We start from the raw sequence: 13,137 nt of genomic DNA, 5'->3' as shown, positions 1-13,137 counted from the left end.
GTGTGTGTGTGTGTGTGTGTGTGTGTGTGTGTGTGTGTGTGTGTGTGGCTGGGCTGCTACTGCTGGAGAGAGAGAAGAGAAATGAGAACTGAGGACTGAACTAAGAATTGAGAAGAAATGAGAAGAGAGGAGAACTGAGAGGAGGCATGACTGTGGTGTCAGTACTTTGTCTGTCTGTTTTGATGTTACTTGTCAGATTCGCCTGCTGATAGAGGATGGTGCTGTTCTTACAGAAGCTCTGGGACCTTGCTGCTGGTTCAGAAGCCCTGAAAGAGGATTTTCTTGTATGTTTACAGAAATACTGGAGGAGGGTCTTGATGATTTCAGAGGTCCTGGGACTATATTGATGATTTGTATTGATTCCTCCGACCTTGTTGGGTCTATGTTGATTTCTCAGACACAAAGTGAATTGATGAGGATGCCGGCAATGTTCATGAATGTTATTGTGGCTTTGTTAAGCTTTGTCTTCTGAGGAACAGAAACTGTGAAGGACTTGAGGTGAACCAGACACTGTGAGCTTCAGTATGGAACAGGAACTGCGCAAGAAGCTGGACTGAGAGCTGTCTGCCTTTGAACCCAGGTTGGAGAGATTTGGGCAGAAGCTGGGACCATGGAAGAGGAACCATGGAAGCTGAGAGCCTGCTTTGATTTGAGATGAAAAGATCTCTCCTTGGGTATTTAATGCAAACTGAGAAAATCATGACTTACTGTGGCCAAGGGTGGAGAATTCTGACCTTTATATTTAGATTATTGTGTTAAGGACTTCTCCAATTAAGAAGAAAGAAAACTTTTTGTTTGAAGAGATTGACAGTGTGACCTAGGGGTGGAGAACTTTGACCTTTGTACTTTGTGTCAATTAAGGAGGCTTACCTTAGGATGATTGAATTAAGGCCGTACTTAATGATTGTTTTATTAAATGAATGTTATCTTTTGCTTAAAACTATGTGACCCCTTTGGTGAAAACTGTGTGGCCACTTTAGTGATAAGTTGTTATTCCATGACACTATGAATGCTGTGCTTTGATTTCTGTGAATGTGTTGTCTTAGTTTGTTACTGGATAAATAGGAAGTTCACTATACTTTATAATCAGAACTTTGAAAGCTGTTCACAGTAGCAGTCCTCTGGAAAGCTGCTTGTGCTTGGCTTTACAATACCTTAAAAATTAGAATTGTCCAGGTAGAAAACTAATGATCCCCTGAAATATCAAGAAACAAAAAAAAATTAGAGAATGAAAAACATAGAAGAAAATGTGAAATATCTCATTGGAAAAATAACTTATCTGAAAAATAGATTGAGGAGAGATCATTTAAGAATTGTGGACTACCTGAAAGTTATGATTAAAAAAGAGCCTAGATATCATATTTCAAGAAATTATGAAGAGGGGTGGCTAGGTAGCACAGTGAATAGAGCACCGGCCCTGAAGTCAGGAGGACCTGAGTTCAAATCCGGCCTCAGACACTTAACACTTACTAACCGTGTAACCTTGGGCAAGTCACTTAACCCCAATTGCCCTCCCCAAGAAAGCAAAAAAAAATATTATAAATAAAGTCCCTGATAGTATAGTATGGTATCTTTAAGCAGTTAAAATTTCAGAGGAGTTAGGTTCTCTTTAAAAGAAGGAAGGCTACATAACTATTGCTATGGGAATAACTAAACATGTTTAATGTTAATTTATTTTTTCACTACGCACAACTAAGTTATTGATTAGAGAAGCAGGAGCTAAAACTTCTATTAAGATCAAAGAAAATAAAACAAAGACTTGTCAGAAAAACCAATGAAGCAAAAAATACTCTTAAAAGGGCTTCACACATAAGTATGATTATATTAGAGGGTCATCACACTATCACAGAAGTATTTGTTTTTCCTTGGCCACAAGAAAAAAGGGACCCAGAGAAGTCAAAGGTAACATAGTAGGAACTTTTTAACTAAATTGTAATGCTAAGAAAACCAACTGAGAGTATCCCTCTCATTGACTCTACCAACCTAAGCAGAATGAATACATATGCTATGATGAAGAGGAAATTGTAGTTTCATATCACTGAGATGCTTACACAATGAGAGGCTTGACAGAACGGACACTGGCTAAGGGAGCAACAGATTCCCATTTTCCATCTCATGCCTATTTTATACTCACTCCAGTCTATATATTCATAGAGTAGAAATGGCAGGTGGAATTATTGGTACTACTTAAATTGTATGCACTCTCTCTTTTCCCTTCCTTTCTTCTTCCTCTCCCTCCCTCTCTCTCCCTCCCCCCCTCTCTCTCCCTCCCTCCCTCTTTCCCCCCCAAAAAACTGAATTTGTAGGAGTTAAATGTATATAATTCCCTTAGTAGCAGTTAACAAATAATGGTTGATTGCTGAATGAATTGACTTGAGAGTACATAAAGGAGGGGACCTTCTCAAAGTCCTTTAACTAATAAGTGGTGGAACTAAGGTCTCCTGACTCCTAATCATTACCAGACTACGAAGGAACTTTGTGCCATCACCTTCTTTGTATCAGCCCCTCCCATTCCAACCCTTCCTCTTCCCTCTCTTCAGGGAGAGGTTGATTGATTGATTGGTATAATAATTGTCCTGCCCAAGAATCTTCAGTGACTCTCTATTGCCTCTAAGATAAAGGTTGTGCTCTTTATCCCAGATGAAGATCCCCCACAGTCTGGCTCTAAAGCCTTTTTCTATATTACATCATTTTCAGATCAGCAGTTCAGCCAAACTCATTTCCTGGCTCTTGCACAGACTCCCCAGGCCATATCCTTCCAGGAGGCTTTCATGTAAATTATCCTATGGCCTGGAATGGACATCTCTACCTTTCAGATTCTTTTTCTTCCTGTAAGGTTCACCTCTGGTGTTATATTAACCCTGAATCAATTAATCCACAAGCATTTATTTAAGCACGTATTTTCCCCCAAAATGGCAAAACTGAAAGCAATCCTGCCATTTCTGAATTCTCTCCCTGACAGTACTTTCTCCTTTCCTAGATCTCCTTAGAGCATTTTTTTTCCTTTTCCTCATTAACTCCCTTCTTTGTATGATTCTTATCTGTGTATATGTGGCATCACCTTGAGGGGGAAATCTCCTTGAGACCGCAGTTCTGATCTTTGTATTCCCAACTTCTCATAAGAGGCACTTCGTAAATGTTTGAATTAATGAATTGTCTTGAAGCAGACCTTGACAAAGGGCAGCTAGGGGCAGCAGTGGATAGAACACTGAGCCTGGAGTCAGGAAGACCTGAGTTCAAATCTAGATTTTTAGCTGTGTGACTGTTTGCCTCAGTTTCCTCATCTGGAAAATGACCTTGAGAAGGAAATGGTAAAGCACTCTACTATCTTTGTCAAGAAAACCCCCCAAAAGCATTGGACACAACTGGAATGACAATAACAACAAAAAAGACCGACAAATAAGGCTAATCCTAGGAAGTGTGGGCCCTTGGAAGAATTCACATTGCTTTTCTGTTCCTTTTCTTCCCCACGGATGTTTATTTTAAGTTGATTTTGCCCATATAGAGGGCAGCATTGAAGGAGAAAAAAATCAGATTGAGATGGATTATGTAGAATGGAAAAGGGGCTCTCTCAGTGTCTTTGGCCAAGTTGGGGGAAAGAACATCAGAAACTTTATGTGCTGATTCTATGTATATGGATATTTGTGTATCTGTATATGTGTGTATGTATGTGCACTGTATACACTGACGTCTGCAACACCGGTCTGTGGCTTGGTGAGTCTGCTCTGTCCTCAGGGCAGGGTGCAGGATGGTTCTGCTTACTATTTCTACCCCTTTAGTAGTTTTCTCATGATCTATTTCCTTTTTTTTTTTTTCTATTTCTTCCTTTTATTTCCAGAGGTGAGTCTTACTAGATTTAAGAGGAGGTATCAAGAGAAAATGAAGCAGGTGTAGGACACCCACTTCACTGACTGATTTCCCTTCTCATTTAATGTGGGGATGTCAGAGGGAAGAAATACCCAAACCCCAGCATAATCATAATTCTCCTTCAGTGTATACAAAAGCATGGGGTATAATTGCTTGTCTAAGATTGATTGGATTTTATTTTATTGGATTATCAGGGTGGAAGGAAAGAAAAATAAATAAAAAGAGAAAGGTAAGGTTTTGGGAATCTTTGTGTCCCTTGACTGATTGCTGTCTTCATCTATGTGGATCACTTCTAACTGATACCCCTCCCACCTCCAGTTACTGAGAGTGGCCATGTCTGGATTCTCTTTGTAGGTTACCACTGTGAGGCCTATAATAATCCAGCAGATTTCTTCCTGGATGTCATTAATGGAGATTCTTCTGCTGTGCTGTTAAACAGAGAGGAAGGAACTGCTGAAGGTAAGTAGATGGAAAATGATTTGTGAATTAATTAGATTCCATATATTAATAGGCTAAACTTGAGAAACTGACCACATAGGGTTGTGGCTAGAAAGCTTTGATGTGAAAGTGTGAAATAAACAGTAAACATTTAATTTTGTTATCTAACTTTGAATACAATCAGCGTTTGGGCTAGCTGATAAATACGACGTTTACTGCTTCTATTGTGCCCATGGAATGTTAGTTTTGGTGATAGTTTTATTGATGTTGTTTAACCTGAGTATGGGGATTTATGAGTTTCCATATAATTGATATCAAGGATCATATGTTAAAATGAGAATTTTAATTCATCACAAAAAGAGAATAAACAAAAATTATTTGTTAAAAATTCTAAAGTATATTTAAATTTTAAATATTTAAAATTAGCAAACCTCAGTTCTGGAGTAATAATAATTACTGTAACTATTGAAGTAATGTTCATTTTTTTTCAAATGTGTGATTGCCTAAACTCATAAATACATTTGGAAGAAAGTTCAGTTAAATTATTTTTTTTAATTAAATATGAACTTTAAAATAATTTTCTTTTGTAAAGTTTGTGTTTTTTTTTTTAAATCAAGATATTAGGGAAACTAATGAGAAATTATTTAGATCAGTTGTACTTTTAATAATTCAACTTTTCTTCTTTTTTTTATTCCAAAGCTAAGAGTAATGCAGAGCCTCCACAGCATGATAAGCCCATCATAGATGAATTAGCCGAGAATTATATTAACTCCGCCTACTTCAAGAACACTAACGCAGAACTAGATACATTGGCTGTGGGGATTCAGAAGATCAAAATTACTCCTTTCAGGGAAACAACTTATATTACCTCCTTCTGTCATCAACTCAAATGGCTGACCAAACGGTCATTCAAAAATTTGCTGCGTAGCCCTCAGGCCTCCATAGCGCAGGTAAAGTTGCTACATTTTTTCAGATATAGAGAATGCACCAAACTGAATCCTCATAGAGAAATCCATAAAAAGGGCTTTAAGAGAAAAGTCACAGTGAATCATTTGTCCAGCCCAGGTTGGCTTAAGAAGACTAACACAGGGATGTCTGTGACATTGGAGAAAGGTCAGGTAAGGAACATTCAGAGCATTACAGTGCCAAGGAAGACATAGTACACCAGGGTGAAAGAAGGTCCCAGACTCAAACTGGGGTAACCCCCAGACCTATACTGGGCAATATATTATAACATAGGTTCAGACTGGCAGTTTTGTCCGCCACTGCCCAGGTCAGGGTCACAGATCCAGGGTAGAGTGAGAAAAGGACCTGCCCACCTTAGTGGCATTCCCAACTAAGAAGACTCTGGGTGGTGTATGGAGAAAGGAGGAAGTCCAGGAGCCAGCAGAAGCAACAGTGTGGCCCAGACTCTCAGCTACAAAGTAGGGTCTTACTTTCAACATGTAGCCAAGCCTGTAGAGGAATGACTGGCAGGGATATCCCAGACCAAAATGGGACCTGTGCCACTCTGAGCCAACAGAATTTTCCTACTGACTGATGGTGGCAGAGTCCAGTAGCAGTTTACTCTTGCTCAGGCCCAAACCCAAGACCAGGGGGGTTAGATCACTTTGGGAACACCAAAAGCCTGAAGGTCCCCAGCCTGTCAACACAATACTCAGTACCCCAAGATATCAACAGAGCTAGCTCAGCCTTCCCTTTAGAAGTGCTGCAGGGATAGAAGGAATATTGTCAGTGAGAATTCTGCATACCCTTGAAATCACAGTTCTAGACTTGGCCTACATTTCTTCACATCTCCCTGCCTTCTCCCAATTCACTCACTCATGAAACAGAGACAAGAGACAATTTTACCTCAAAATTCATTATTTCTTCCTGCTTTGTGACTGCCTCTAAAGATATGTTGGTTTTAGTTTTATGACACTTTAGCACTTAGAAACATGCAGATAATGAAATAGAAGAAGTCACCAATTTTTACCCCAAGAGGATGTTAGAGGAAAATATTGAGACCAATCAGAGAGAAACCTTTTTGGGTGCTTGCCCTTAATGCTTATGTCTTAGAACTAATTGTTTTATGAGAGCTTGACTTTGTGACATGTAAGTTCCTTGAAACAAAAGAAAGATTTTCCCCCCTAGATACTAGCACAGGGCACATAGTAGGTGATCAAATGCTTGTTGATTGATTAGCACGTAGTAGGTGATAAGATGCTTGTTGATTGATTGTGACAGCTTTCACTCTGGAAGGTTTTATACCTTGCCAGGATTAATGAACATAGCAGTTAGCTTTTTTTCTTTTCTAAAACTGGATCTCCCTGTCTTGCCCGAGCTAAATAGAACTATGGACACTCATGGGCCTGATCCTGCTGCTGAATAGTGCAAAAGCTCTCACCTACATTTCCAGCTTAGGTTCCTTGACCCCTCCATAGGTTACCTGTTACTTCCGCCCTGCTCCCTCCCATGCTCCCCTGGGTTCTCCATGTTGGTGCCAGACTCAATAAGAATCCTAAGTTGATTTTAGCTGTATTGCATCCCAGAACTCCCAAGTTCACAGGGCGGTTAGGTGGTGCAGTGAATAGAGCACCAGCCTTGTAATCAAGAGGACCTGAGTTGAAATCTGGCCTCAGACACTTGACACACTTACTAGCTGTGTGGCCTTGGGCAAGTCACTTAACCCCAATTGCCCTCCAAAAAAAAAAAAACAAAGAAAAAGAAAAAAAAAAGAACTCCGAAGCTCAGGCAATCCACCAGCCTCATGTTCCCCCATTAGCAAGGGTTATGACATAGCAGTTTTCTTAGAGTTCCTTATGGGTGTTAAAGTTCCTTCCTTCACTGCTTAGTCATTTCCTTCCCAGACTGATTTCAGTATGACCCTTACCCACATCCCCATTATGAAATAGCCTTTATCATGTCCTTCAGTAGTATTTAAGGATTTTGTATCATAAAGAAGTGGGTATATCATGATTATACTTCAAAGAAAAGATTTCTTAGGAGTACTGAGCAGTAAGATTTGTTTCCAAATCCTTCATTTGGTATTAATATGCTATATTAAAATTTCTGTCAGTGTTCTTAGGCTTCCTGGACTGTAGAACAGCATTACAGGCAGAATTTTGTCCTATGAGTTCTGTCATTCATCAGAATCACTTAAATTTACATAATGCTTTATACTTGACAGAGTGCTTTCTTCAGGAGTTAGTGGTCAGCATGATTCTCATTCCTGTTTTTCAATTGAGGAAACTGGATTTAGAAAACTTAGGTTTTTTTTTTTTTTTTTTTAAGCAATCAGGGTTAAGTAACGTGCTCAAGGTTACACGGCCAGTTATTTCTGGGTGTGGTGCTAAGTATAGGAGCCCAGATTTGATCCCCAGGTCATCCCGACACTGGAGCCGGTGCTCTTACTCGCTGAGCCACCTGGCCACCCCTAAGCAATTGGGGTTAAGTAACTTGCTCAAGGTTACATGGCCAGGTGTTTCTGGGTGGATGCTAAGTGTCTGAGCCCGGGATTCGATCTCCAGGTCATCCTGACACTGGAGCCAGTGCTCTTACTCGCTGTGCTACCTGGCCACCCTGAAAACTTAGGTTTTAACTTGTTCATTAGTGACTGGTAAGGCTGGGGCTTGAGCTCTGGTCTTCAGTCTCAAAGTCTGTGCTGTGCTGCTTTCCTGTATCACCTGTAATGAAGTGAAGCAGTTTTTACGTCCTTAAGACCATTTCTCATAAGAGTGCCCTTTCCAGATATATTGTTTTTGTCTGACAGAATACTTTATAGCAGCTTGTATTTGTGGAGAAACAGAAAGCTTGAAAGAGATGTCTGGGAGATATTAGGAAGGAACCCAAGTCTGCTCATCTTCCTGCCAATACAGATTTCCAGGGAGGAATCTGCAGAAATGGTAGCATGGAGCCCTCCTGCCCTGTAGGGCAAGGCTGGTTGAGTGATGCCATGGCCAGGATGGTGTAGGGTGAGGCCCTGACCCCTCATGGGTGGCACAGGCAGGACCCCAGCAAATACCCATGTCCTTGTGGTACGAAATCCCTTATAAACATTTTTAAGGGCACCTTCTTATTTTACATGCTAAGAATAGTGAAAAAATTCTGTTTTTACACTGGGGTATCATAAGCAAGGTCACCTTCTAATTAGCCTCAACCACCAGTCTCAGATCCAAAGAAAAACTACTAGTCATATAACCTTTTTTCCTTTTTCATTATTTAAAATAAAATCACTCCCATTCTCCTTATGCTTCTCACCACTCCCCCCTACCTCCCCACCCAGGATGTACCAAAACTCTTAGTTCACTTTAAAGTTGGGACATCCTGTATTATCATCTGGTTCCAAGACAGCATGGCATAGTAGATAGCCTATCTTGGAGTTTTTAAAAAAAAATCCTGGGTTCAAACCCTGCCTCCGACAGAAGGCTCTATGACCTTGGGAGTGGAATTTAACCTCTCTGTGTCCCAGGCAGCTCTTTCAGGTTGTAAAATATGGGGCAAGTGACAGTTTGTACTGATAGAGGACATTTCATTATTGAGTTATCCCCTATACCAGTGAAATGGCAGACCTAGTCCAAAAGAACCCATCAGTAAGGTTTTATTAAATGTTTATACACATAAATACATGCATGTATATGCATATACACATATACAACACATATATGCGTGTGTGTATAAATGTAGGTCAAGCAGCTCATAGGACACACGCATATACACACACACACACACACACACACACACACCATGTCTATATGAGTTGCTTAGCCTATGTTTCAAAATGGTTCACACCTTTAAAAATCTTAAGGGCTGCTCTGTCCAATTTTGTGTCTGTTTTTGTTTTAATGAAAACTTTGTTTCTTGCCTTTATCTTGTGAAGTTTCTCACTGAATTGGCCGGGGTTTCTGTTTCCCTAGGGGTTCTGGCATTTTAAATGCTGTTGCCTTCCTTCCCTGTATTCATTCAGCTCACACTGTGTCTTCTATGTGTACTAACATGTTTACATAGCATCTCCCAATAGAATTCAGCCTCTTTGAATATCTCAATTTCCTGCTTGTTTCTCTGGCTCAATGCCTGGCACGTCTTCAGTGCTTAATAGATACTTGGTGATTGATTGATTGACAGGTACTTGTTTTTTTTTTTTAAATAGAAAAATCTATTCTCTCTCTTTTTAAAGACATTAAACAACATTTTAAAATATTTTTAGAATGATTTTTGCAGGTGTCTAGACCTCTGATTTTATTGGTGCAGGAAACACTTAGTGGGGATGCTGAATCTACCTGTGCAACTTTGAGAAGCCAAGAAAGTTGCTGGGGATACTGAGAGGTGTCTGGGCAGATAACTTACCCAGCATCCCTACATACCCAGTCTGTATGTGTCAAAAAACAGGGCTTAGACCCAGGGCTCCCTGCCTCGGAGGGAGGCTTCCTATTATTACATGGTTCCAGTTAGAATATATCCCACCTTTGGAATTCAAGGTGTTATTAAGGTAATACAGTTTACTCTCTAATTCTAAGTATGCCATATGCCTCAGTTTGGAAAGGAGCTAACATTTTCCCCTGTGACAAAGTGTTTCGATAATTTTTAAATTTCCATTCTTTAATATGTTAGGTTTTTGGTTTTCCTTCTAATTATAACATCCTTTCCTCTTTCTTTCCCACCCCTCCTTTCTTGCACAGATTCTTATCACAGCTTTCCTGGGATTGGTTGTAGGTGCCATTTTCTTCGGGCTGAAAGACGATTCCACTGGAATTCAGAACAGGTAAGTAACCTAACTCCAGAATCTCTGTGAAGGGACAGTCATGATTTTCAAGCATATAAAGGGCTAAATGCCATCCCTGAGTTGAAGGAAGCTGAACCAGTAAGCAGAATTACCATCAGAACTGGTGGACAGTTTGCATCTTTTTTTTGACTACTCCACTTGTATGGATGACTTTTTTATATTTCTCCCTCTTTCTGGTTGTTATATTGGATGGTAACTACCTTCATTGTGGTCCTTAACCAATTACAGCTAGTCCAAAAATGCAAAATTGCATTACAAGTTTATGTTGTAAAAAAGCAGCATTCTACACATATTACTCAAAACAATGTTGTCTATTTCTTTTCTGCATGGGAGCTATTGAACTGTAGCCACGATGTTTCTTAACCTTTTTTTTTTTTTTGCCATATGACACAAATAAAATAACATTATTTTCCAGCTCTAGTGCTTTTTTTTAACCACCTTTTCCCAAGTGCTGCACAGATGTCTGTTTTCCCTCTTAGTGTTAGCAGAACTTTGATGATTCTTCATTTTTCACTATGGTTGTGTTGGAGTGATCAAGAAAGAAAAGTGTAGGGGCAGCCAGGTAGCACAGCGAGTAAGAGCACCGGCTCCAGTGTTGAGAAGACCTGGAGATCGAATCCCGGGCTCAGACACTTAGCACCCACCCAGAAACACCTGGCCGTGTAACCTTGAGCAAGTTACTTAACCCCAATTGCTTAGGGGCAGCCAGGTGGCTCAGCGAGTAGGAGCACTGGCTCCAGTGTAGGGATGACCTGGATCAGATCCGGGCTCAGACACTTAGCACCCACCCAGAAACACCTGGCCGTGTAACCTTGAGCAAGTTACTTAACCCGATTGCTTTAAAAAAAAAAAAAAAAAGGAAAAGCGTGTTCTATTTACAGAGGTTGGGGAGATGTGTCGTACACTTTAGTACAATTTCCACCCAAAACATTTGGAAATAAAAAATAACTTTTGTCATATAAAAAGATATGTTTTATTACCGGGAAAATCTAATCTTATGAAGTATCTCCTAGGTATTATATAGATGAAATGTTACCGTGATGAATGCCCAGTTCAGTTTAAGATTGGGACTACTGGGTGTTATAAATCCACTGAGAATAAAAACATCATAGGATAGGGATGGTCTGGCTTCTACAGCATAAATAGCCCCATTGACATTGTGTTCCCACTAAGACTTTGGTTATTAACATAGCATAACATCATATAACATATAATGGGACTTTTGGATGCTGCACAAATGAATGGAAGAAGTGGGTGATTATTCATTGCTAGAAATAACGCTGTTTCGGTTACTTACATACAGAGTCCCATCATTCTGACGTGGGGTGTGGGGGTTGCCGGTAGGTGATTTCTGAACAATTTCTTCTTTCCCAGAGCCGGGGTGCTCTTCTTCCTCACCAACAACCAGTGTTTCAGCAGCGTCTCTGCAGTCGAGCTTTTGGTTGTGGAAAAAAAGCTATTTATGTGAGTATTCTGGTGTTATTTTCCATGGCTGAATGAAAAGGCTTGTGTTTTCAAAAAATAAGTATTTATTATTGTGATGAGTTACAAAGAGAAAAATGGGACAGTCCCTGATGGCTCATGTTCCTCTGACCACGGGCCTTGGGCCTCCCATCTCCTGCTGCGTGTGGCACGGCCTCTGAGGGAAGGCGTCGTCATCTCCTGCAATGCAATGAGTGCCAGCTCTGTTCTAGCTTCCCAGCTGTATCACAGAAAGCCCCAGGCCTTTTTTTGCCCACCTGCCTTCCTTCTTATTGTAGAGGGCAACACCAGCCTCCCAGTCCCTCAGGATTGCAGCCTAGCAATCATCCTCAAATACTCACTCTTTCTCACCTCCACATTTTCAGTCTGTTGCCAAGGCCTGGAAATTTCACATGCAGCATCTCTCGGACATGCCCCCTTCTACCTCCTGACCCTGCCACCCCTCTGATGTCGGCCCTTATCACCTCACAACTGGACTGTTACAGTAGCCTGCTAGTGGGTCTGGCTCTGTCCTAAAGTATAGATATGACTTTGTCATCCCCTCTACTCAACAGACTCTAGTGACTCCCTTTGGGATCCAATCCAAAAATCTTTGTTTGGCATTCAAAGCCCTTCATAACCTAGCTCCCTTCTCCCTTTCCAGTCTTCTTATACCTTCCTCTCTACCAAGTGTTCTTCATTCCAGTGACCCTGGCCTCTTGGCTGTTCCCTGAACAAGATATTCCATTTCTTGACTGGGCGTTTTCTCTGCCTGTCCCCCATGCCTGGTACGCCCTCCCTCCTTAACACCCTGCTACTGTCTTCCCTGGCTTCCTTTATGTCCCAACTAAAATCCAACACCTCTTAAATCTTCCCCTCTATTATTTCCTGTTTATCTTGTGATATAACTTGCTTGTATGTATTTATTTACATGTTGTCTTTCCCATTAGATTTTGAGCTCCTTGAGGAGAGACACTGTCCTTTGCCTTTTTAAAAATCCCTATCCCTTAGCACAGTTCCTTGAACATATAATAGTTGCTTAATAAATGTTTATTGATTAATTGATGTCAAGGAGCTCATGTTCTGCTTGGGGGGAGACATGATATTTAGAGAAGTTTAGTTTTAGATCAATGGAAAGGAGCCTAATCATCTTTAATAGTGCATTCATGTTAGAGTGCAGTGTTAGAAGGTCAGGATGGTGTAGTGATAGGGAAGATTTAAGGCCCGGTGGACCTTCGGGTGCAGTGGTACGGCACGTGGAACCAGTGGTCTTCCATCTTAATAGAAAGACTGTTGGTAGCAACTCCCTGCTCATACGACCAGTGTGCTTAGCTCTAGCTCTGTTCAGCCCTCAGGATGAAGGAAGAAGGTGAGGGAAGCACCTCAGGTCAAAGGGGAATGGGACCTTGGGGTCTTTTTTGCAGGGATTAGAATGAGGGGGGAGGTTAGCATCCAGCCCGGATGGGGAAAAGGAAGCTTGTCAGTAAGGTTAGTGGGTAGGGGTCCTGCTCTGATGCCCGGTAGAAAAGATTCCTGGAGAAAGGGATGATTTGCCTCTGAAATAGCCTTGGGGCAAAGGAAAAGGGTTCAATTGGAAAAGCTCACATCAG

At 40.9% G+C, this 13,137-nt stretch overlaps 1 protein-coding gene across 9 annotated transcripts in view; it reads left to right on the top strand.

The window, feature by feature from the left end:
- The window catches only part of ABCG2 (ATP binding cassette subfamily G member 2 (JR blood group)), a 72,929-nt gene that overhangs the window by 45,718 nt on the left and 14,074 nt on the right, over positions 1-13,137 (top strand). For all 9 annotated transcript variants that reach the window (XM_069093802.1, XM_069093783.1, XM_069093832.1 and 6 more), the window contains 4 exons: positions 4,222-4,326; positions 5,005-5,255; positions 9,963-10,045; positions 11,441-11,530. In XM_069093802.1, coding sequence (XP_068949903.1) covers positions 4,222-4,326; positions 5,005-5,255; positions 9,963-10,045; positions 11,441-11,530 — 529 coding nt within the window. The remainder of the gene's footprint in view (positions 1-4,221; positions 4,327-5,004; positions 5,256-9,962; positions 10,046-11,440; positions 11,531-13,137) is intronic.

This window comes from Petaurus breviceps, unplaced genomic scaffold, assembly GCF_028583685.1.
Source record: "Petaurus breviceps papuanus isolate PSGF00001 unplaced genomic scaffold, PetGlider_PUasm1.0 126, whole genome shotgun sequence".
NCBI classification, from domain to species: domain Eukaryota; kingdom Metazoa; phylum Chordata; class Mammalia; order Diprotodontia; family Petauridae; genus Petaurus; species Petaurus breviceps.
This window is presented reverse-complemented; position numbering and strand designations above follow the sequence as displayed.